Source organism: Ambystoma mexicanum, chromosome 2q (assembly GCF_040938575.1).
Source record: "Ambystoma mexicanum isolate Mex_15411 chromosome 2q, UKY_AmexF1_1, whole genome shotgun sequence".
NCBI classification, from domain to species: domain Eukaryota; kingdom Metazoa; phylum Chordata; class Amphibia; order Caudata; family Ambystomatidae; genus Ambystoma; species Ambystoma mexicanum.
Genome location: NC_090924.1, coordinates 945,413,807 through 945,440,891, shown reverse-complemented (window position 1 = coordinate 945,440,891; position 27,085 = coordinate 945,413,807). Strand labels below are relative to the sequence as shown.

Sequence of the window (27,085 nt, the reverse complement as noted above, 5' to 3'; positions counted from 1 at the left end):
AAATGTGTATATAAGGTTTGAAATAAACCATAAAACACACACAATCAAAATATATATCACTTGTCATGCAGAGAACTATAAGGGAAATAAATATTCCAGCCCTATTTTGATTTTACATTCCTGAAGGAAGGGCTATCTCATATGAGATCTATCTCATATCATACACATCCCCATATAACAATGGAAAAATAAAATCGAAGCAAAGAAGAACCTACTGGGTGTCAGTAAGTGAAGGGAATTGATAAGATCTGCTCTTTGACAGATGAGTCAGGAGCCACTGTACAGGTAAGACCTTTACTTAAGTTCAAGGTACAAGTTCAGGATAACAGGATATGAAGGAAGGTAAGGTACATAAACGGTGAACATCCACCAGTCCCCTCACTCTAGGCCAGGCTCACTCCAAGTGACATACACAGAATCTCCAGGGGCATTCACACCACAACATTCCACAGGCATACATTCCAACAGGCATTATGTCAATCAAGCATTCATGCAGGACCAAGGCAGGGAAACACAACACATAACCTAAACCTCTCGCTGTCTCTGTCCAATCTAAAATTGCTCTGCGAAATGATGCTGCATGGGTCAAGATTGCTGGATATTTTAAATCAAACACATAGGAACAGAGTAGAATTTGGGAAAGCAGAAATGGAAGAGAGAGTGTTCAACAGGAGAAAACAGTTTGGGATCCACCTAGAAGTAGCTGAAGGGAAATAAGAAAACCTTTTACAGATGGTACTGAATCCAGAGTCCCTTTTCCAAGACAGACAAGATTACCTGAGAGGGATTTTCAGATCAGGTGGACAGACTGAAAGGAAGAGCCTATCTGGTGGTGATGCCGGAAGCCGGTTGATGTCCCTATCTGTCCTGGGTCTTTAGGCGACAAAGCAAAAATGAGTACAATAATCTCACAGCATTTAGATACATTTCCCAAGAATTAATGAAATTCCAGATAGCAATTAAGAGTTACTTTGAAACTGAGCCTCCAATGGAACTTTGTATATTTAAAACAGATGGCATTAGGATCCATAATTGTGCATGGCATATGTGTCTCTGACACTAATGAATTATGAATACCCTTGAGCTTTACAGGAGCTAATCATATATGGGTTTGCTAATGCAGTGATCAACATAACTCACAGATTTGCAAGGATCAATGTACTTCTTGACTGTCGAAAACCTTCATTTACATAAAAGAGGAATCCTGAATAGAGCTTTGTACTCCTTAAATTGGAATGGGAAAGGCGGTTCAATTCTCCCCTTTCGTCCCAAGGAAATAATATCAACTTAAATGACCAGTGTCAATTTATTTTCAAGTAACTTTGCATAGAAATAGAGTGATTCCACCTTATGTGGACTCATAATGCTAATTGAAATTAATATGTTGATTCTACTTTAATTTCAGTTTTATAATTTTATACTTGTGTGACACTTTAAAACATCAAGCTTTTACTGCTCACCAAAATAATAGTTTCGACCTGGCAGTAATGTCTATATAGTTCAAAAATAAACCCTGGTTCTAATCCAAAAAGCTTTGTCCATTGTGCTGATTCAAAATCTGTTTGCTCGGATCGCATATGCTTGCAACAAAATGTCACTTTTAATTAAAATGATTTCAAAATTACTGTGTAAACTATCTGGAACATGTCACTTTCTAATTATGCACCAGAGGCTGCTGGTACAATTTGATAAGCGCACAATACAGTTCTTTTCACCATATTGTTTACTGGTTCTTCTCAGTTGTTTGTATTTAAAACATTGCATGACGTATTTAGTTGTGAGCAGCCAATACTACTAGAAGATTCAATGTGGGCTACAATAGTCATTCATATTTCACTTGTATGTATATGTATGGATGTTTGTGCAAACTGGAATGAAACGGGCAATAGTAAGCAGGTTACATTGTCCTTTCTGTAAACAAGCTACCTGTTTCTAATGTCTTGATTTACTATTTTAAATAAAACGGAATATTTAAATCAAAATCAGCCCGTTTCTTGTCCCAGATTTTGGAGTAAGATTGTTGTATTGAGGGTATATTCATGGCAAGTCGAGGGTAAATAGGGGTTGACGTAGTCCACCTACTTTTTTTCAGAGGGTAGACTCAATGCCCCCAGCTAAAATGAGAAACATTGAATGTCCTCTTTGAATTTATGTCATCCGGTTTGCAGGCCGGACACTTCACCACTGCACTATATAACTGAAAAATAACAAACAACTAAAGGTGAAATGTCCCATTTCAGTACTGCAAACTCCAGGGAAATCATTTGTATTGGTTTTGGAGTTTAAAACGTGCACACCTTTTAACATTTTCAAAAACACTATTAGATGAAAATACCCTTTCCTGGTTTTGTGTATTTGTTGATTTTGTGAAAAGCAAATGCCATTCGTCCTGTGCAATGTGGGTGGTTATGCAAAGATAATTTAATGAAATGTGCATATTTCACCTTCATATGTTTATTTCTGGCGACGTCACATCCCATTGCGTTTGTTGAGGAGTCCCCCCATTTTAATTTTTAGGACTTGACCCCTGGGTATATTAGATATGGGATTTTGCTCCATGAAACAAATCATTAGAAAAGTAAATATATACCCTAGATGAAACAAATCATTAGAAAAGTAAATATATGCCATAGATTACATTTATAGGAACATGCTTCTCTTACACTGCACTCAATCCCCAGGAGTGAGTCATTTTTAAATATGCCCTAAAATAGTGTACCCATCACTGCCTTTTATGATACACCTCTATGAGCTGCCTTTAAAGGGTACTGCCTTAACTTACAATTGGTATATATCATGATCCGCCTCACTCTCTGCCCAATTGACCTCCAAGACCCCTGCTATGAGGCTCTTTTGAAGATTGTTTGACATTACGTCGCCTGACTGTATTTATGCCATGGTGTATTGCTCCATTTCTAAAGCAATGGGTTGTCTTCGAAAAGTACCTAACACTCTGTTTCCTTGCTAGTGCATACTTCATTCTTCCTCCTTCTGAGTGATGCCCACAGTCTTCATCCCTTGTACACATGTCAAAGATGACGCCCTTTACTAGAGATGCCTTACACCACGCTGTTACTGACTATTGAGTCCCTTTGAACAATTATCCTGACACTGCCTCCAATGTGACTCCATCTCCCATGCAAGTCAAGTGGGACATGTGTCACAATTCTGGCAATAACTAAATGATAATGACTAGAAATGCTTCTGGATTCACACCTTTCCCCAATCTAGAAAGAATCAAATAATACCCTATCAATGGAAAAAACACATAACAAACAGGTGCACTATCTGCCTAGCTCCTCGGCTTTGGACACAACTCGTCACTACTTCACACCCAGCCATGTGTTCCTTTATAACAGCTTAACATAGTATGATATAGTATCACTGTTATCATGTGTTACATGTTCTGCTTACCTCTAGAGACTGGCTTTAGACATATAATTCCCTTCTTGTTCATTGTAAATATGTCTCTTTAACTTCAAAGGCAGCATACTCTTTGATAAAATAATATGGTTTGCAGTTTCTATAGTTTTAGTGTGCGTTGCCAGCATGTGTGTATATGTGTGCATGTGTGTGTTACAAGATTAGATTGCATGGAATACTTCTAAAACATCAATTAATTCTATACCGCAGCATAACATTACATATGCATTAGTTTATGTATATGTTGTTCTTGTCTTATTTTTGTAGCTATAGTTTTAATTATCTATACGCTGCGTTGTGTACTCTGAGAAGTAATGCCATTAGATGAGCTTCTATATTGTAAATCCCACAGCTTGCTATTGTACATGGTGTGTGCCTAATTTGCTATGTGATTGCTTTAGGTCTATTCTGGTCTTTAATTGAATAAATACAAGTATGAACATATAATTTACCTGATTGTATACAGCCTTCTTGCCATGTGTCTTATAAGTGCTTATTTACATTGAACACACACTGAAAGTTATTGTGTCATCTTTCTTTTAAAAGATTCTTGGAAACTATTGAATCTGCCTTGGCCTGTGGCGATACAGTGCTTATTGAAAATGTGGATGAAAATGTTGACCCCGTCCTAGATCCTCTGCTCGGACGCAACACAATTAAACGTGGAAGGTAAGCATTGTCAAAACGCATGTTATTTAATCCTAAATGTGTGTCAAATGCTAATGCACTTAGATGTAGATATAACCCAAATGATATTTACATCTATTTTCACCACATTCATTTTCTCTCTCATGACCCTCCAAGGGTTTTGGAGTGATTGAACCTCAACTCCCACAATACATTTCTTCTACTTTATCACTACCAGCGTGGTGTCTGTACTCATCTTCCGGGTCTCAGACATTTTCTGGCTGTAAGATCCACTTTCTCAATTCCTACTCAACACCCACAGCTGCCTAACACTGTATCATCGGAGATTGAAGAGCAAGTGTCTCTCCCTCACTCTCAGCTCCCCAGTCTTTGACACAAGCTTGTTCAATAGTTCATGCTCACCTCTCTAGTGCTGTGGTTTCGGTTAAGTCTCGCTTAAATCTCACACTCGAGGCACCCTCATTTAACTGGTGTCCATTTGCATCTTTGAAGCTAGTTGTTTATTCGCTGCTGCAGAAGTCTGGGAAAAACTCTAGCCGTGTCCGACATACACTGGCATCACTCTCCACTCCATGTCCTCTCCATGTCCTCTCTTTCCAAAATACTCTGCTGAACAAACAAGTTGTCTTCCAAACCATCTACTTGTTATTTGACCCACAGCTCAGCTCACAGGATCACATGATCATAACAAGCAAAGAAAGACTGCTCTTCTACGGTATGTGCGACAAGATAGGCAACTTTTTCCACAACTTGCAGACATTTGCCATATAAAACTTTGAAATGTTGAAATGTTAATGCATGTTTCCTAACACAGAAAACGGATTTAGCAATTCAAGACTGTGTGGCTGATTTGCAATCGAAAGCAGTTTTTTGTCTAATTTATGTCAAGAATAAAGTACATCTGCACATCCCTTATAACAGTAGATGGCATTCACACAAATCCACAATATACATAATTTACCAATGTGATACCTTACACGTGCAGGTGCTGGAACTCTTTGCATAAGTGTAAAAACTATGATTTAAAAGTACAAAATGTGGGTCTGACTAGAGATACCTTGCTGTCTGCCAGAGATTTTTCAAGTACTTATGTAGAAGGCCCCCAGCTGTTGCGAGATGCATGACAAGCGCATTGTGCTTAAAGCTCTGTTCCAGCAACTGCCATTTTTTGAAGTCGAGATGAGATATGTGAATGATGCATTTAAAGGCGTGTTTTGATACTTTGATGTGTTTTCCTCTTTATAGCTGCAATACACTGCCTTGTGTCATTAATATTGTTGCTTATGGCGGCCCTGTTTATGTGGTCAATCAACATATGAACAGCACTCCCAATCCATGATGGCGCCGCCACATCTACCAATCACATCTGCTTGCGTACCCAAAAATGAATATGGTGAAGCGAGGCAAGAGCAGGTGGCATAAACGCAAGGCGTTTCAGCCCTGCTTTTACACCATCCAAGGGGTTTCATGGTGGAACGTTCCTCCATGAAACCCCGCGAATGGCATACATTGTTTAACATGGGACGTGTTCCCTTCGTGACCACGCTGAATTGGACATAAGTGTTCATTGCAGCGTAATAAACGCCTCGATGACCATGAGCCTCATTGTATTCCATCAGACGTAACACTCGCTTCTACAATCTGACACAGACTACAACTCAAATTTGGACCGAATTATATGTTATTTTATGCTGTTAAATACGCTTTTGCTACTTGTGCAGCTGCTTGGCGCTTAGGTTCCTATTTGTGGAAGGGGGGATAAAGGTGGAATAGTTGGAGCAGGGCAGAGGTTTCTGTTACATCTGATATTATAGCATTACTGACTGTCATGTGATTATGTGCTCCCAGACAAACCTACAGTGCTATAGCATTATCACAAAGGTGCTACTCCATATACATGCCTAGAGCATGACTGGAAGAAGTATTTGCTTCTTATTGTAAAACCTCTCCAAGTTTCAAGATCTCAAAGAAGAGAAGGCCAAAAGTACTTGCTGCCAGGAATTTGATGTACAATTCTACACAGGAGCATACGTTGTATTTTTACGCCTTTTGTATGACATTGTCAGATCTAAGTAAGACACATTGGTATATTCCCAAAAAGACCACTCTCAGAGAGAAAAGATAGGTGACGAAAGTTGGATTGAGTAGGTTGCACAAGGCAATCATTGAACATATGTAGACTGAATCCACAGTCCGCCACGACACTGAACCACAGAGCAACATTCTTTAAAGTACTGAAAATATTCAGCACCTTCCTGTGAGCAAAATATGTGATTTGACGCCACGAGAAGAGAAAGAGCTGCAGAGATGCATGCGTTGGAGTCCACCAGTTGAAGTTCATTAATAATTGGAATGTTGTGGAGTATGAAGCAATGAATACTAATTACTCCTTTCAGGTCTGACAGCACCCTGTGGACCAATCCATCAGCCCCGACTTTAATTTGGTCCTAGTAATGGTTCTATCAATAGTACGTTAATTCTGCGATGAAAAGATATACAGTTGAACCTGACCCACTCAGTACACTCGGCTGTCATAAAACGGCCACATACTGACAACAACTGAGCAATTATAAATCATTAAATTCAGGAGCCTGCAGACAATCCCAATTTGAAATAAAATACATTTTACGATACAAATTGACAATTGAAAGCTTTCCTTTGGAAAGTTATGGAATTATACGACTTCAGAGAAAATTTACTAGCTTACCTTTTCCAACTTGCCTATCTGTGCAGCCTCTTCATGAAATTATACCACTCTCTGTTTTATTGACTTCATTCTGAATCTTAAATATGTCGCTGACAATTGAGCGCCAAGTGATCAGGCATAAAGGAAGCCCTCAACAGCATGTTCTCTTTTTAGGATGCCAACTTCTGCAGTTTGGCTGTTTATACATGCATTCGTCGAAGTGGAGATTGAATTCGACCCAACTGCCCCCTTCGATATATTGTCACATTGCATGTTAGAAGTTATTATTGTGATTTATGCAGAATCAGAGCAATTAATAAAGCAATGTACATGCTGAAGGCAAGCGTCCCCAACCAGCACGATCCTCCCCGCAATGAGAGACAATGAAGGACTCTCCCAAATTGGGAATAAAGCCAAGACAGAGTGCGGGTGAGCTTAAATGGGAGTTTATCAATCAGAATAGGGCATGCAAAGAACTCTGCAAACTCCGAGAGCGCTCTGTCTGACAATAGCAAAGACAGGCGTATATATTTACAAAAAACGTCATAAGAACCTACATACTATAGGGGGCACAGGTTCAATGGGATTGGGTGGCGATGACTAACTATAGGTGCCTCTGTGATGTGGTTGGCCGTGGCTGGAGAACGTCACTGGTCAGCCTCGTGGGTTGGGCTGGGCCTGGCCGGTTGGCAGAGTTCATCCGGACGGTGTTGTTGTGCCATCGCGGCCAGTGTCAGAGATGAATGTCTTTTCCTGACTTATTTGCCCTAGGCCATGCACACCGCAGTCATTCAGTCATTGCAATATTATCTTCTTTAGTAAATATTCCAATAGGTTATTCTACAGGTTAATGCAACACAGGAGGAATGCACCTTGTGAGGGGTCTAATGGTCATTCGTCAGGGCATGGTTACCAGCGTCCTGTTCACCGGAGCCATAGGTTGAGGGGCTAAACTTCAGGGCATGGGACGGACGGTACAAGCCTCCCTGTCTTGTTAGATGTGGTTATAAATGTGCCGCTTGTGTGTTGCCACAGTGTTGGGTGTCCTGATTGCACAGGGCCATAAGTCTAAGATGATCTGGTGGGTTGTGGGGTTTACGAGGGGGCGCCTTTGGAAGTGTGGGTTCAGGCAAAGGTTTACTGCTGTGCTGTAAATAATGCAGGTGGCGGCCCGTGGCCTTGGGTGCTGCAGAGGGGGCTACATATCTTTGAAGCGGCTCCAGTCTAGTTGGGGGAGGCGGGGTAGCGCGGCGCGGGCCTCTGCTCTCATGTTTCGCAGTCTCCGGAGGGTGGGAGGGGAAATGGCCTTGCACATATTTACAAAGGTATCTTCCTCGCGTGTTGCCGGTTTTTTGAAGGCGGAAACATCACAATCATTAGAACACTTTATAATATTTTGTTTGAATTACTTGAAAATATACATTTCATTTCGCTGGAGGCGTTTCAATTATATCCAGTCTGAGCACCTTATTCGTACACTATGTTTCAACAATTACAGTATTTAGCTATATGCATATACATTTGCAGTAAGTGAGGTAGTATTGGGGTTGGTGGAGTACATAGAAAATGAACCGCCACCGTATGTGACGGTGGTGGCACTCAAGGGGCTTTGAACATACACGCGTGACGAGTGCATTCTCGCACACCCTTCACAGGGGCCCCCTGTATGGTTACATTTGTTTTCTTGTGTACTATAGCAGCATTAGTTCAGTTATGGCGCAGGACCGCTGGGTGTACGGTTTGCAATGATACATATAAGGAACACTTCCCCGGAATGCTTTTATCATTTGCACACCCCTGCAGGGGTGCGGGTCCTTCATGGCTGGGGTCATGTACAATAATTACACAATTCTACAGGTTTCTTTAGTAAAAAGTGGTTGTATGGAAAGGATACATGTTTTAAAAGTAGTGTTTCACATTCATATTTGGGTACCTTTCTGCTTTCATCAGATGACCATTCTACAGATCTTCCCATCACCCAGGCCTTGCTGAACGGGTCATTCTGGGAGCAGTGATACACTGCGGACGGTGAAATGTTACAGTGTTAGTATCTCATGCTAGCTCATGTCCGTCCTGTTCGTGGGAACGTGCTCACAGCGGATCTGCCAGGGTGCTGCGGCAACAGGGATAATTGAAACTCTCCGAGGGTGGGGGCCGCGCTACAGTGCGCTACGCTCACCCCGTCTTTATTAGACAAAATGGTTTCAGAGGCCTAGCTAAATTCAATACGTGTGGGCAATGTCTTCAGCAGGTGAGCCATCCACCACCTGGGCCCGGGTGGTACGGAGGGGACACCCGATGAGCCATGGCCCTCACCTGGGGTGGAGATGTAGGCCAGGGGGGTCTTGAGGACCACTCCTCCACTACATTTCCCCCCTTTCGTTACTTAAGTAACGAATACTTTAACTCCTCCAGCCTTCTGCTTTCTGCTTCGTCCATCACTGCCTCATCCCATGCAGGTGTGCCTTTTATGGGCATCCATGCTCTACACACCCCCCGTAAGCTTTCCCCTCTTCTGGCATATTCATCTGGGGTACAAGTCAGGTATATACATCCGCCATCTCCCGCCAGATCTACCCACACCTCTTGGTACCATTCTAGTACACGGGGCTCTCTAATGGTGGTGTGCCATGCTTTATCTACGATATCTTTGTCGTGATAGATAGGCACCAGCTGATATCTTGGTGTGTTATCGGTTCCTGTTTGTACCTGCACTTCCTGCATGTTACGCTTTGTCCCACGGGTGTTGCCCATTGTCACCATCATCATTGCACCATTAGGTACTGTGTTAGCACAACATCGAAGACCCACCTGGCACAGGCAAAAAATAAAAAGGAGGAACACCACAGCTGGCATCAAAAATTTCACAGTTGTTCCAAGCCATGAGACGACCCAGGAGAAAATGTTGTCGAACCACGTACTGTCTTCTGCTCCACCCTCCATTTTCATTTTTTCTCCTAGGTTGTGTACTGCTTCGATCACATGGGACAGGGAGCCGTTTTCTGCATCTTCGGAAGGTACGAAAGTGCAACAGACACTTCCAATTTTTCGGCAAACACCTCCATCCATCGCCGTCAACAGGTCCAAGACATACCTGTTTTGCATTGTCATCAGCCGTAAAGCCCTTAGTTCCACTTTGATTACGTTGAACCCTTCTTCAGTGTCATTGGCCAGCTGAATCAGTTCCCAACGTGTTATCTGGAGCCATTTGGCATTTGCCCTTGCTTGGACACTTGAGATGAGTGAGGCGAAGAATGTTTCTGCTGAGCTGAATAATCGATATCTGTCTGGGATCTGAGCCAACAGTTCTGATGATGCCTTTGATATGTAATTTGATGCTCTTCTGTTACGGGTCAGCACCTCTCCCTTGTTTCCGGAAGACAGGACATACATCTGTGACTCCGCAGTCGGCTGGGCTGCACTCTGTTGTATGTGTTCCTGTGTCCTTTTGCTTCCATCGATGTGGCTTTCTGGTATTACCACTAGGGCTGAGTGCAGAGTGGCCATCGAGCAGCTGCCACTCCAGGACGGGGGAAGGTGCAGGTATGCCTGATTGCCGCATACCCAGTACGTGTCCATTAGGGCCGCTGTCCCTTTTCTCAGATCTGGGATGGTGAGGGTCTTGTTACAGTTCTTGTTTGTTCCCATGGCAGTTTTCCCCTCTCCTTTGAAACATAGTTCATAGTCTATTTCGCTCTGTAGTTTGAAGGGTTTTTCAATGGCGGTTACCCAAGTTAGTTTTGAAATGTGTTCCTTCCATACTGGTGTGCATGTTTCTTCTATCCACTGCAGTTTCTCTGGTGCCACACCTCTCAGTGCTTCAGATTTACACATTACTTCTTCATCCTTCCACTTGTTGTCTGAAAAAAGTGTCCCTTGTATTACAAAAAATGGTTCCTCCAGACATACCACCCCTGCCGTTTTTGGGTAGCAAGTTTTCTCGTTCTGCAGCATTTTAAAAATAACTTCATGTGCCTGGAAGGTGTTCTTAATCCTGCATAACGTGAGATGAAGGAGACATTGGGCATCTATGATTGGCAACTCTTTGGGTAGCAATACTTTGGGTGTACCTGAAGCATGAGGAATGAGGGAGCAGACATAACAGCTCTCATTTGTTGTTTGTTTCGCGGTAGCACTCATATCTGCATACCACTTATTTGTCTGGTGGGGGTGTCGTGGGTCTTCCATTTTATCTAATCCTAACCCATAATACTCATCATATTTCCTCCTCCTGGTGTCCCTTTTCCGTCTGTTGTTCTTATTCCTCATATACTTCCCAGCATCCTGGGCGAGGGAAAAAATAGACCCCCCTTTCTCATTCCCGCCCCCCTTGGCCCATTCATCGTATAAGATTTCGTGTGCTGCCAGCATCTTTTCCTTTTCGTCCCTGAGTTTATCTTGCAGGTTGTTTTTTAAGACAGGGGCAGGTTGACTGGTGGGGGTATCATACAACCACGATATGGCAGACGGGTTTCGGTCATTTAAACTGCGAGCATTATACCTATACATCACTGGTGGAGACACTGTGTTGTTTTGTATTCCACCCTGTGGCTCTTTCTTTTCTGATATAACAGCATTGGATGGTGTGGTGTGATAACCCCATACAAGTTTAGTTCCGTCCCATACCAGAAAATCACCTTCCCTCATATTGACACTTGTAGTTACATTGGTCCCAGTGGTGTTGTTAATCCCAGTGCTGTTAATCCCTCCCCCCTCGTTCATCTCGATAGAGATGAACGCTACAAACCAATATGTAACCAGACCAAACATTAGCATAAAAAACATCGTAATGCACACAGATAATCCGCACTCATACGAATATCTGCATCTCTCATTTAATAATTCTCTCATTCTACTAATTCTATCCATTGCAGGCTGCCTGTTAGATGCCATGGTAGTTCCTGTTTGAGATATAAAAGTGCATTAAGTGCATGCATGTAAACATTTTGTTGGCACCATTAGTGCCAATATATATATTGACGGGCAATGGGAGCGGGTAGGGTTGTAGGGAAGGGTATTCACAGACAAGGGTGTAAACATGTCATAATGTGATCACTTCATTAAGTACATATAAGTCCAAAAACCCCCTTTTTTTTTTTCTTCCAGTAATATATATAAAAATCGAATGCAGGAATACTTCATCAGTCACTTTCCCATTCACGTTCATTGCTGACGCACAAACACAAGTTAATATTCATACATTCTGTTCAGTTGAATCGGTTGCTGTTGTCTGTGCCTCCTCATCTGTCTCCTCTTGCACATTACTATATGCTCTCCGTACATCTGTCAGGTGTACCCAGTACCTCAAGCCCTTCACTTTTACAGCTGTGGGCGTGCAGAACACTACCTCGTATGGGCCGTGGAACCGTGGTGCATTCCATCGACGCAGAAAACTCCTGACATAAATTAATTCGCCCGGCATTAGCTGTAGCTGTTGCTCGGGCTCTGCGACAGACCCTGTTATGTTTCCCTCCTCTCTAGTGAAGGGTGGGGAGAGCTGCTTCGATATTGCGCGCGCTGCCCTTGTTAATTTTTTCAAATAGTCTGTGAATTCTTCTCCCAATATCGCGGCGCTCCTGTGTGCATCTGAGTGTTCGCGCAGTGGAGAGTGTGCTGTGTGCATTCGTCTCCCAGTCACGATTTCGTGCGGGGACAAATGGTGATCTTTACTTGGCTGATTTCTCAGTTCAAATAGCGCAAGGGGCAGACAGTAGATCCAATTCTTCTTCAATGAAAAGCATAGTTTTGATAACCTGCCCTTTAACAGTCCGTTCATTTTTTCCACTACGCCATTACTTTGAGGATGATAAATCGAACACAATTTATGTTTTATTCCCAATAATGTAGTGACTTCCTTGAAAAGTTCATTCACAAAGTGAGTACCGTTGTCTGAGCGAATCACGTCACAAATTCCCCAGCGTGGGAACACTTCCCTCACTAGGAACTTTGCAGCGCTTTTGGCATCAGGTCGTGCACACGGACCTGCTTCCACCCACCTTGAGAATGGGCACACAACCACGATCATGTACCGTGCGCCATTACACCTTTCCCCCATGTCCGCGTAATCAATATGCAGTTCTCTGAATGGGCCGATGGGTTTAGGAATTGTTCCCCGGAGCGTGCGTAATGTCATTCCTGAATTGTAGATCTGACATGTTGTGCATTCCATTGCTAATCGAGATACGTGCTCCTGGAGACAGGGCACGAACCATTCTTCCTGTATTTCTGCTGCAATATGCTGTTTGGTATTATGTGCAGGGAAGTGTAGCTGTTGAAACGCAATTTCTAGTAACTGGATTGGCATTACCACTTTTCCTGAGTTATTTTGCCGCCACAGTAAGCCTGTTCCCGACTTGCTGCACCCTCGTTTTGTCCACATCAATTTTTCGTCTTCACTAGCTCCTTCCTGTAGTTCTAGTATTTGTGATATGGGCATCATGTTGTATCCTTCTGGGGGCTCTCCGTTTGCCTTGTGCTGCAGCATGTACTCACCTGATTCATATTTCTGAAAATAGGAAGCCTCCTTGGCGGCAGCGTCCGCTGCCGCGTTCCCCAAAGATACAACGTCTGTGTTGGATGTATGTGCTTGGCACTTAACTATTGCTACTGCAGTAGGGTTTTGTAGGGCCTCAATTAACTCTTTCAACAATTCTGCATGCTGTACTGGTGTTCCGTCTGCCCGCCGAAATCCCCTCCGCCCCATCTCGCTAGACCTCCATGTACTGTCGTCGTCATGTAAGCTGAGTCTGTGTATATTGTCACTGCGCAACCCTTTGCTGCATGTAGTGCTTCTATGAGTGCAATCAGTTCTGCTGCTTGTGCGGAGTAATGTGACGGGAGGCGGTACTGTACTAATGTTTCATACTCACCGTCTTCTAATCTTACCACCGCCATACCAACATGCTTTTCTCCCGTGTCCACATCAATCGAAGCAGACCCATCCACGAAGTACACTTCCCCCTCGCTTAGAGCATTTTTACACACCACTGTGTCCTCCCCTTTTTCTCCTGTGTATGTTGCGCAATCGTGGTCCTGCATGTCCTCTAGTGTGCATGCTTCTGTAATGAATGTCGCGGGGTTTACTGTTTTGCATCTCACCACATGGATGTTGGTGCTGGACAATATTATTTCATAAGCTGTTGCCCGCTGTGTTGTCAGTGTGCTTTTTGACCTCTCAAGGATTGCAAATAACAAATGTTCCACAAACAATGTTACAGGGCAACCCATTACTATTGTGGCACTTTTCTCAATCGTGAATGCGGCTGCAGCGAGCGATTGCTCGCATGCGAAATGGCCTTGCATTACGGCATCCAAAGTACCACTATAGTAAGCCAAGGGCTTGTGTCCTAGGGACGTCTTTTGTGTCAGAACAGCTGTCATGAGTGTTCCCTTGCAGTGTGAGAATAGGTAAAATTCGCGTCCATAATCAGGGTTGGCTAGCACTGGAGCGCTTGAAATTAACCTTTTTAATGATTTGAATGACTTGCTCATTTCTTCTGACCATTCGATCTTTTTATTTTCCTGTTGTGCTTCTTTGAGTGCTTGTAGTAGGGGTCTTGTGTATGCTGCATAATCTAATATCCATGCTCGGCAATAGTTGCACATTCCCAAAAATTTCTGCATCTCTTTCACTGTTGTGGGTTCCGCTACTGATCTTATCGCTTCTACCCTGTCGGGAATTATTCTTTTTCCATCTTTTGATATCAGCTGTCCTAGGTATAAAACCTCTGTTTGGCAGTACTGTAGTTTCTCCTTGTCTACCTTGTACCCCTTATTGGCCAATAGTGTCAGGAGCGTTGTTGAATCCTTTCTACATGTTTCTTCGTCTTGTGCACACACTAGCAAATCGTCTACGTACTGAATTATTGTACTCACAACTGATAGGTTTCCCAAGTCTTCATGCAATATGCGGTTGAATATGCTCGGGCTCTCACAGTATCCCTGTGGTAGTCTGCAGTGTTCATACCTTTTACCCCCCAGTGTGAATGCTGTAAGGTATCTACTCTCTTCAGCGAGGGGTATTGAGAAAAATGCGTTTTTCAAGTCTACTACTGTGAAATGTGATGCCAGTTTCGGGATGCTGCATAATATTGATGCAGGGTTCGGGACCAAAGGGAACTCTTTCTGAATTACATCATTTAGGGGGCGTAAGTCCTGTATCATCCTCCAAGATCCTCCTTTTGCTTTTTTGATTGGATAAATACATGTGTTACATGGGGAGGTTGAAGGCACTATTATCCCTTGCGCTAGTAGTGCATTTATGGTCTTCAGCCTCACGGGACAATGGATACTGTTTCACTCGGGGTAAAATTGCCCCTTGCTTTAGCTTTATTACCACAGGTTGGACTCCATGCAACAGCCCTACATCATGGGGGCCTGTCGTCCACAAATTATTTGGTACGAGCCTCATGTCATCATCAAAAAAGGACGGCGGTGCTCCTACCACTGCCATTAGCTGGACGGGGATTTCTCTGGCTTGAATCAAAATGTCACAGGGCATCGCTATTTCCATTACTATCTCACCATCCCCTTCTGTGTCTGAAAAGAGATCCTCATCTGTTAATTCTCGTAGGGCGATGTTGGCATTTGTACACAGCACTGTACGCCACTCACATCCTTCCCTGTCCACTCCAATCACAGCGATCCTTTTCGCTGATACCTGTACAGCGTGCAAGTCTAATGATACCACTGATCCTGGTGCGGTGTCGGGGCACACTATGGGGCGGAAGAGGAACTCCGCTGGGATCCTCCAGTCCATTTTTCTTAGCTCTGGGATTATGAGGGCCAATGTCTTTAGCCCTTCAATAAACATTTCCTCATTTTCCGGCAACCCTCGTACATCCAGTGTGGTTGTGTAGGCTTGCACTACCAACATTGCACGCAAGGGGCATATCCCGGGTGTAGAACACACTATTCCTCTCTCAGTAAATGATATGGTCATGTTAGGTTTACTCAGGAGATCCCTCCTTAATAAATTTATTGGTGAGTGTTCATAATACAGTAAGGGTGTCTTTACAGTTTTACCCCCCACTGTTACATCCAAAGCTTCTGTGTAAGGAACTTCAATTACAGCCCCAGAGAACCCCTGCGTCTCTAACTTCCTGTTAGATAACGGGAACCGGCCCTCCCGGATACATGATTTCTCCGCTCCCGAATCAACCATGAATATGAACTGCTTGTCTCCTATCTGCGCCCCTACCAATAGTTCCTCTGCTGCATTGTAGGTTGTAGATAGAACTGGACACGCAAGTGTTCTCTGTGGGCTGTCCTATGCGGGGTGTCTCATCGCCCCCCCCTCATTAAAGACACTTCCTGAAACCACTGACATACCGTTGTAGGGTGCTGGTGCGGGGGCCCCGTTTGCCGTTGTCGCGAAAGGGTTGCCTGGCGTGTACTGCATATTGTCATTATTTTGTGGGTGGTTCTGTGTTCTATACTGGTGCCCCTGTTGCTGCTCAGCATTACCTTGGCCTGGGTTTCTTAGTTGTTGTTGTCCCATTGGAAGGCCATATGGGCTCCCCGGGTGGGGGTGGCCATACTGTTCTACCTCTTGGAACCCGTTGTTGGGTCTGGCTCTGCACTCCCTAGAGTAATGCCCCCATCTTCCGCAGTTCCAGCAACTCCCTTGTGCACCTCTAGGGCCCTGCCATCCATTTCCTCCCATTCCCCCGTATCCCGGTCCACCTCCTCTTCGGCCCCTGTACCCACCTCGTCCCCCTTGAGGGGTCCACTCTTGCCACTGCGGACCTCCGCCTTGCTCGTGCCCGTTCCACTGCCGCTGTCCTGCTCCAGCCCAATTAGTTGCCACCCTTCCTTGTATTGCTATCAGCCCCTCCTCTTCCTCATCTACCTCCCTGCTGTGTGGGAGCGCGGCTACAGCCGCTGCGACCTTCACCAACTTTGTCTGCACTAGCTTTGCTTCGTCCGCCAATCTCCTCTGTGCCACCTCCTTCTCCCTTTCCTTTATTCTCTTACAATGGTGTACTATTATGCTCTGAATCTCAGGCCATCCCTTCGCTTCAATACCTGCTATCTTGTCGAGCGCCTTTTGCACTTCTTTGGGGAGCCCTCTTTTTATAATGAAATAAAATAAAGATGTCGATTGATACCAGGGCGTGCCCGTTTCTGCTCTCCACATCTCTTGGACCCAAAAAATGTAATCCATGGCCTCCTCCCCATCATTCATTGTACACTGCATTACTGACTGTAAGTCTGGTGTATCTGGAAACGTTTCTCGCAAGGCATCCCACACCCGTGCACGCACTGTGTTAAAGGAGGCTCCATCATGGCGGTCGCAGTCTAATGTTACTCCTGGGAAACCGGCCTAAACCCATACTCTCTCAGCCTGATCCCCCACTGCTGATACAAGCAAGCTCTTCACATCTCCTATTGCTAGGGGTACCCCAGCAGTGTGCTTCTCAAAGGCGTATATCCACTTACTTGCCCCTCCTGATAGCGGGGGCAATAGCTTTAATAAATTGGCTTTATCCATCTGAGCCCATGGGATATAATTCGGCCTCCCTCCTCCCCTATGTATCAATGGGAGCTGTAGCCTTCCTTTTGTCGTTGCATTCGGACCCGTTTTGGCTGCTGAAGTCCCCAGTGATGCCATTTTCCCCACCCTGTTCCTTAATCGCCCCGTCCATTCATCATCCAGTGTTCTCATTGAACATGTACCATCCCCCCCTTCGCTTCCCCCTCCCATCGCCATGCTCAACCTGTCGCTTTCTTCTAAATCGTCCCTTATATCACATAGTAATTCCTCTCTGTCCCCCATAGGCCTTTCTTCATTCTCAATATCTCCCTCTCGTGTCCCTACTTCTATTATTCGTGTCGGTTCTTCTTCAATCCTGAACAGTATCTCGCCCTTTTTCCACCCGTCTTCAGGTTTTCTATTCTCACCTGGCGCTCTAGACGTGCGCCCTGATCTAGCTGCATTAAGTGCGGTTTGTTCGCATATGTCTTTTATCCTCGAGAGCTCATCTTTTGCTATTGAAAGTCTTGATTGTAAATCATCTGTGAGCTTCTCTATGTCCACCCTTTGTGTACCTGCCTGGGCTCGCTCCCTTGTACTTTCATATGGCGGGGTGCCGTGGGCCGGCGGGGTGTAGTAGTTGTCGGGGGAGGCACGTAGGTGGGGTCACTGTACCCTTCTGCGGGCACAGGCTTGTTTAATATCGGGTACAAACTTATTACCTCTATTGGTGGCGCTACACTTGATAATTCTTTAATATCTTTCTGTATCATCAGTGGATTGTCGGTGGTGGACGGGAGGTCAGCATTTAATGCTGGTGCTTTAGGCGGTGGTATCTCTTCAAAAAACCTCCAGAGATCTAACACTTCTCTCCTATTTTGCAACTGCTTCCCCTTGTACTTCAAACAAATGCATGTGGCCACCATATCCAGAACACTTTTATCAAATGACCCTCCCTCGGGCCATATCTGGGGTAACCCCTCCCCCTTCAACTCGGTTATCCATTGGTCATGATATTTCTTAATTCGCTCCGCGTAGCCTGGTAAATTCTTACAAATATGTGATAAGGGTGTTTCGGCCCCCATCTTGTGTATTTTTCCTAGTACTTGTTTCTTTCTGTGTGTCCACAATTACAATGTAAACCTCTTACCAATATGTGTTTCGTCTTTTATCTCACATTCAATAATGGGCTCCTTTGTGCTCTGCCCCCTGCCTGCGCAATACAAAACTGACTGTACACAGTCTCAATTCTCTTCTCTTCGGGGGGGGCACATACAAGAGCAAAACCATCAGTTATTTCGACAAAATTAACCCGGAAATCAAATAGGTACACACTCACTCCACCTTGTCATTTTTCTCTTCGAAAAGTTCTATCCGGTCACACTTACCATGACCATTCCATCTCTATACATTTATAGCCATTTTACACACTTACAACATCAATTTGTCATCTGACACATACGAGGTGCACACACCTCCCGGTAACACTCTGTTCACAATTCAAGCTGACCTCCCTTTCCTCCCTAGCCGGCTGTCCCTATCCTTCTTATTCGGATATATGGATGCGCATATATATATATATATACTGGTCTGCTCTTCCCTCTTATAGTAGGACTCTTCCCTCTTACTTTCTCCCTGAGTTTTGTACTAATCTCACTTTTATTTTCCCCCTAACCCTAAGAAAAGAAAAGAAAGAAGTAATAGCGGTCACTAATATATTCTCAGTGCCCCCTTTTTCTGAACACTTTTTATCTTATATTCCACTTCTTCATATATTCCCAGTACTAGTCAAGATAGCACTATGCGGCGCCGCCTTCCACCCCCTTTCGGAGCTAGGTTCCCGTCACTTTTATCTCTTATTCACCTCTTAACCCTAATGGCCATATGCAAAGAAAAAGCAAGGAAAATTTTAGGATGATCCTTAGTAGATCTGCGTACCCCCTCTTCGTTCCCTGTCCTACACTTCTTCCCCCACTCCCTTTACAATCGCTCGCACTCAATACTCACGTGCCCGTCTTGAACCGATAGTCTCCGAAACTGGGTCCGTCCAGGCAGTGTCGCCGTCAGCTCAACAGTCAGCCCCGGCTCCGGCGAGCGGTACTCAAAGGGGATTTTTCAACTGGGATCCCGTACCCTCTCTGTTTTGAGTGCGCACTTCTTAGTGTACCGGTCACCGTTGGCGGCCGTTGGCGGCCAGCTCACCGTGCGTATCCCTTTTCGACCGGAGATTCTCGTGCCAAAAGGGGACGGTAATGTTAGATCGGGAAAAAATAATAGTAATAATCACGCTTTCGGGGTCACCACTGAAGGCAAGCGTCCCCAACCAGCACGATCCTCCCCGCAATGAGAGACAATGAAGGACTCTCCCAAATTGGGAATAAAGCGAAGACAGAGTGCGGGTGAGCTTAAATGGGAGTTTATCAATCAGAATAGGGCATGCAAAGAACTCTGCAAACTCCGAGAGCGCTCTGTCTGACAATAGCAAAGACAGGCGTATATATTTACAAAAAACGTCATAAGAACCTACATACTATAGGGGGCACAGGTTCAATGGGATTGGGTGGCGATGACTAACTATAGGTGCCTCTGCGATGTGGTTGGCCGTGGCTGGAGAACGTCACTGGTCAGCCTCGTGGGTTGGGCTGGGCCTGGCAGGTTGGCAGAGTTCATCCGGACGGTGTTGTTGTGCCATCGCGGCCAGTGTCAGAGATGAATGTCTTTTCCTGACTTATTTGCCCTAGGCCATGCACACCGCAGTCATTCAGTCATTGCAATATTATCTTCTTTAGTAAATCTTCCAATAGGTTATTCTACAGGTTAATGCAACACAGGAGGAATGCACCTTGTGAGGGGTCTAATGGTCATTCGTCAGGGCATGGTTACCAGCGTCCTGTTCACCGGAGCCATAGGTTGAGGGGCTAAACTTCAGGGCATGGGACGGACGGTACAAGCCTCCCTGTCTTGTTAGATGTGGTTATAAATGTGCCGCTTGTGTGTTGCCACAGTGTTGGGTGTCCTGATTGCACAGGGCCATAAGTCTAAGATGATCTGGTGGGTTGTGGGGTTTACGAGGGGGCGCCTTTGGAAGTGTGGGTTCAGGCAAAGGTTTACTGCTGTGCTGTAAATAATGCAGGTGGCGGCCCGTGGCCTTGGGTGCTGCAGAGGGGGCTACATATCTTTGAAGTGGCTCCAGTCTAGTTGGGGGAGGCGGGGTAGCGCGGCGCGGGCCTCTGCTCTCATGTTTCGCAGTCTCCGGAGGGTGGGAGGGGAAATGGCCTTGCACATATTTACAAAGGTATCTTCCTCGCGTGTTGCCGGTTTTTGGAGGCGAAAACATCACAATCATTAGAACACTTTATAATATTTTGTTTGAATTACTTGAAAATATACATTTCATTTCGCTGGAGGCGTTTCAATTATATCCAGTCTGAGCACCTTATTCGTACACTATGTTTCAACAATTACAGTATTTAGCTATATGCATATACATTTGCAGTAAGTGAGGTAGTATTGGGGTTGGTGGAGTACATAGAAAATGAACCGCCACCGTATGTGACGGTGGTGGCACTCAAGGGGCGTTGAACATACACGCGTGACAAGTGCATTCTCGCACACCCTTCACAGGGGCCCCCTGTATGGTTACATTCGTTTTCTTGTGTACTATAGCAGCATTAGTTCAGTTATGGCGCAGGACCGCGGGGTCTACGGTTTGCAATGATACATATAAGGAACACTTCCCCGGAATGCTTTTATCATTTGCACACCCCTGCAGGGGTGCGTGTCCTTCATGGCTGGGGTCATGTACAATAATTACACAATTTTACAGGTTTCTTTAGTAAAAAGTGGTTGTATGGAAAGGATACATGTTTTAAAAGTGGTTTTTGACATTCATATTTGGGTACCTTTCTGCTTTCATCAGATGACCATTCTACAGATCTTCCCATCACCCAGGCCTTGCTGACCGGGTCATTCTGGGAGCAGTGATACACTGCGGACGGTGAAATGTTACAGTGTTAGTATCTCATGCTAGCTCATGTCCGTCCTGTTCGTGGGAACGTGCTCACAGCGGATCTGCCAGGGTGCTGCGGCAACAGGGATAATTGAAACTCTCCGAGGGTGGGGGCCGCGCTACAGTGCGCTACGCTCACCCCGTCTTTATTAGACAAAATGGTTTCAGAGGCCTAGCTAAATTCAATACGTGTGGGCAATGTCTTCAGCAGGTGAGCCATCCACCACCTGGGCCCGGGTGGTACGGAGGGGACACCCGATGAGCCATGGCCCTCACCTGGGGTGGAGATGTAGGCCGGGGGGGTCTTTAGGACCACTCCTCCCCTACAATGCCCACGTGTCCCTTTCCATACCGCAGGGACTGCTTTTCCATACACACTTTCAAAGTCATTATGCATGTCTCGGAGTGTAAATGTGAGGTGTAAAGCCAAGGTGTTGCTGTTTACACCTCACCCTTTACACTCTGGAGGATTCTTGTTTGATTTGAAGGTAGAGTCTGCCCTGCATTCCTCCTCGGCTTTTGAATATCACATGGTTTGCTTCCTTCATGTATTTTCATGCTGGTGTTAAACCACTGGATCTGCATGGAACCTGCATGCTTCCTGCATCTACAATAAGCAGGTGGAACCCATAGGAATCCATTTTTAATTCTTCCAGCCATGCATTAATGGCAGTCAACATTTGTACTTTCAACAAAATGGGTTGCCCAAACAAAGGCGTGTAGGTGACTTTGTATTTTTTTACTCTACGCACTCGTTTCACAAAATTTGAAAATTGCATTCAAGTGACCCAACCGCATGTCAGTGCTACTGTTGGTGCTCGTTTACATACAATTTGCACTTACTGTAAAAAGGTCAACCCTGTCTTTTACCTATTACGATGTAGCCAGCCCATACAGCAAGTGCTCGCATCCGGTTCTGGTTCCATTAATGGGGGTTTCCGCCACAGTCCCCTTGGCTTCCCACTGCCCTTCCAACAACGCCCATATGAACAGTGTGTTAGCACATGCTACAATAAGCCCATTACCTTTTTTTCTTTAAGAGCGAGTATTGAAATATCGCCATACTCTCATTTCTTTTGGGATGTCCTGCTTTTGTTGATATTGGATATATCATCTGTTTTGCCCTCAGCCAAATTAGGAGTGATCCTCCGAGTTTGGGCCCACACAAAATCCCCTACCTCTTTTACGCAGACGACTTAATTCTTATCTCGAAAACTCACAGTGGGTTGCAAAATCTTTTGGACCGCCTAGAAAATTATGTGGATACGAATCATTTGAAACAAAACAAAACACAAATAATGGTCTGCAAATGGCACTCAGGTATCAAAGTTAAACCCTTCAAGTGGAAATTACATAATGTTCCCCTTGATAAAGTACCCATTTACAAATATTTGGGTATTACGATTGTTGATTCATCTTCAAGCCCAGGGCACGATGTAGAAATTAAGGGCAAATTACGATCCTTGGTTGCTCAAGCAAAAATATTAATGGGTCAATTTGGAAAATGTACAATAAAACACGTGTTAACCTACTATTTGCAGAAGGTTCTTCCGATCCTAACCTATGGGTTTGAAGCCCAAATTCCAAAAACTGATTCTTGGTGGGATAAATTAGAATCGTCCTTTTGGAAACAAGTATTACATCTTCCAACATGTACTCCATTACCATTAATTCGTTTTGAATTGGGCTCCCTCTCAATGTCCTCCTATGTCACGTGGAAATATTGTGCATTTTTTCAGAAATGTCTTTTATCATCTAATCGTACAGATATCCTAGGCAAAGTGGCCTCTCATTTCCTAAATCAAAATCAGGCTTTTTCCCAGAAATGGTGTGAATTTACTATGAATGCGCTAGCTGATGCATCAATTACGTTGGACTTATTATTATCTAATGAAGGTCGCTCGAAAATGAAAATCCATCAACATGACTGGTGTGTCAACCAAAGCCGATGCTTAAACTCTAACGGACTTTAAGCAAAACCTGTTTGGCCATAAGCGTTGCAGAGTTATGGTGGACCACTTGGTCAGATTTCCCTGTCCAAGGATTTGACAGAAGCTCCTCCGCTTCCGCCTGAACCTATGGCCAACTTTAGATGTCTTAGCTCCCAGAAACTTAATTCCAAAAATTGACAATTTTTGCCGATTTTGTAAAAAATCTGATCAAAAAGAGACATTGGAACATTGTGTAGTTTATTGTTTTCAATTGAAAACCATTCGTAAGATGTATTTTAAAAATGCTTTTGAAGAACAAAATTAGTACATAGAAAAGGACATGGGGCAATGCATTTTCTCAACTTCCCAGCTATCCATAAAGATAGCCACTGTACAATTGTTGGATGCTCTGTTTTCTGATAAGTGTTACTGAATTGAATTAAGATTTGTTGTTATTAGAATAATTCCAATTGTACAGTGTTAAGATCAGTATTCCCTTGCTTTTATATTTGTTTTTGCTTACATGTACTGTTTAGTGAAGTTGAATTTTGTCTTAGTTGTATCACAGCTTTCTTTTTGTATTTTTTTCTGCTTATGAAAAATAATTTTTAAGGTCATTTTTATACTGTATTGTGGATGTGTATGTTGTGAAAATTTGAAAGGTCGATTGTATCAACCAAACAAAATAAAAAAAAATTAAAAAATCATCTGTTTTCTTTTGCACTTTTTTACCACTGATTGACAGTTTTCCGACCCTTTCAGATATCAAGAACGCCATATGGTATTTAAGAAAGTTTCCTTGGTTGTCACCAGTAGTCATGTAAAGCAACCCCTACTTCTGATTGATTTATATGTATCTGGCGTTTTGGAGTCTATTCAGCTCCCTTGCTATCTAACAGTGGACCAAGCTGTGCTGCATATAGCTAGCTCTGCAGATCATGTACTCCCAACACGCCCCTTTCCTTTGCTGCCATTAAAGTATGACGGGAAACCCTGGGAAACCGTTTTATCCCATATAAATCTGAATACCCACTGCTGGAGATTCCATTCCATTTTCTTAGGGATTAGAATTGGCAAAGCTTGTATTACGTAAAACCACCTCAGCAGTAAGGTCTTCTTAAATGCTGCCATTCTCCCCACCCATTAAATTTCCACCCTACCCCATCTCAGTAGATCGTCCCTAAGCGATGACAGCAACCCAAGGAAATTACTCAGATAAAATTGATTATGACTAAGCGTAAGGTAGACCCCCAAGTACTTCAGCCACTCAGACGTCCATTGAAAATTGAAGGCCGCCTTTAATCTCGTTAAAATGAGAGGTTGTTCAGATACATTAAGGATAATCGATTGGTTGCAGTTTATTTTAAAGAAGTATGCCCTGAGGAATATTTCAAGCAGGCAAAATATATTAGGCAACACAGTGTCTGAGTTCTGAATGAAAATAGGAGATCATCTGCGTATAATGCCTCCTTGTTATGGTAGCCCACTATCTCTATACCTCGCATGTGTTCAGATGATTGGACTTTACATGCCAGTGGTTCCATCAATAGGGTGAACAGTAAGGGCGATAGAGGGCCTCCTTGACAAGTCCTTCTGTACAAAGGGAGTGAGCCCGAAAAGGTCCCATTTAGCTTAATTCGTGTGATGGGGTGAACAACATTTACTAAAACCTGCTTAATAAATGTAGGTCCTAAGTCAAACCCATGTAGCGCCTCTGTGAGATAGGCCCAATCTATTCTGTCGGACGCTTTGTCAGCATCGACAGATAATACCACTGTTGATAGATTCCTGTGTCAATTGCACCATGAATATTATCATGCGCTTGTCTATCAGGAATAAACCATGTCTGATCCCTCTGTATGATGCATGGAATAATGTCCGCCAATCTGATGGACAAGATGTTTTAATAGATATGTGCATCATATTTAAGGGCAGCAATTGGTCTACAGAAAGAACAGCTAGATGTATCCTTTCCTGATTTCCTTAGATGTGTCAGCATAGATTCGCCCATTGTGGGTGTCATAGCTCGCTCCCGTGTCTACAAAACTATTGAATAGGGAGGGAAGCTCTGGGGCTGATATATCTACGGCCTGCTTATAAAATAGGGCCAAAAATCCATCTGGGACAGGGGTTTTATTATTTGGGAGGGATCCAATCACCTGGGAGATTTCCTTCCCTGTTATCGTGGCATCCAGCTTAGCCTTATCTAGCTTGGATATTCTAAGAAGCCTCGGTTCTCAGACAAAATATTGGTGGGTAGTGGCATCCAGACGTTCTGCACCAAATAATTCAGAATAGTAGTGAGTTAGGATGTCCATCTTAGTGTGTTCATCCTCATGCACTCTCCCCCTTTCATCACGCAGATGAACTATCATATTATTATTCTGCTGAGCCTTCACCTATATGCCAATACCCGCAAAGCCCTATTCGAAGTACTACATTTAACTTGCTTGGTTTTCAGTAGCTTATGGGATATATCACCGGACCATAATGCCTTCAATTCGCCTCTAGCTGTTTGTAGCTGTTGAAAGACGCTCTGTGAACCCCCCTTCTTATGCTCGAGGTCTAATTTTTTGCATGATTTGTTCTACTTGTAATCACTGCGCCATCAAAATTTGTTCTGTGGTAACTCCAAACTAATGAGTTATCCCCTCAAAGTGGGTTTAAAGACCTCCCATTTTATTGCAATAGAGGTATCCCCCCTTGAATTCTCTTGAAAATACAATGAGTTCCTCTCCGAGATCAAAGCACAATAGGCTACATCCACCAACGAGGGAATCGTTAACCTTCCACAGAGTCGACTTCCTTGTTTGGGATGTGTGGCAATCAATTTGTATCGTGACAGGGGCATGATCTGAATGTATTACCAATTCTATAATAGAAGCTGAGATAGAGAGGGCAGGAGGGATCTGGAGGCTAGGAAATAATCTATCCTTGAGAAACTACGCTGAACACGTGAAAAGTATGACAAGTCCCTCATCCGAGGGTGAAGATGCCGCTATATGTCTACAACCAGCTGTAGGTCTTCCATAGCCTTCGCAATAGATTCCGAACCTACTACATCCGAGGCAGCGGCTGATCCTGATCTATCAAGAGCTCCATTCAGCACCAGATTAAAATCCCCTCCTATGATCAACTCCAACTTCTGAAGTTTCGCTATCTGGGGAAATATATTAACATAGAATTCCTCCTGGTGTTGGCTGCGTCCATAGACTGATAACAGTGATAGATCTCTTTCCCCTGAGCATATGTGAAGGCCAATAAACCTCCCTTGATTATCCCAGACCTCTCCCACTTTCGTAAATCGGAGAGACAGGTTAAACAAAATCACCATCCCCACTTTCTTCTTCTGGATTTCAGTTTCTTTCTAAGAAACAACAAAGATAAGTGGCTGAGGCAAACACATGGATTCGCACATGGTTCTGAGACAAACAACAGAAAGTGACTAAAACACTGTAAGGATCGTCTGGTTTTTCACATTTCACATAACGCATGAATACAAAAGGGAACAGTTTTATTTATTTCTTCGATTTATTGAAGGCAAAGTAAGTGAAACAAATGGAAGAAGTCACACATGACACAGTTAATTGTTCAAATATGTGGGTATGGATATAGAATTGTGTGAATGCTTCAGTAAGGTGAGCAAAAAAAGGCAAGCATGATACTCACAGGTGGCGGAAGAGCAAGGACTTTATTCTGTTACAAAAGGCCACGTGATCAACCATAAGATGCAATGAAGGCAGAATAGTGTTTCAGAAAATAGCAGCCGGAAAAGAGAAAGCATGGTCATGGCGGTACTTGAAACTAAAGCGACGTCCTACAAGCAGATTTGGAATTAGCCAATTAGCCAATTTGTTTGAAAATGTTTGATCGAAAGAATCATTTGATTTTTTTTACATGTTTGAATTGACTTC

General features: G+C 43.9%; 1 protein-coding gene across 1 annotated transcript in view; it reads left to right on the top strand.

Moving 5' to 3' along the window:
- The window catches only part of DNAH11 (dynein axonemal heavy chain 11), a 4,227,155-nt gene that overhangs the window by 3,355,200 nt on the left and 844,870 nt on the right, over positions 1-27,085 (top strand). The window contains exon 65 of the mRNA XM_069648254.1: positions 3,970-4,092. Coding sequence (XP_069504355.1) covers positions 3,970-4,092 — 123 coding nt within the window. The remainder of the gene's footprint in view (positions 1-3,969; positions 4,093-27,085) is intronic.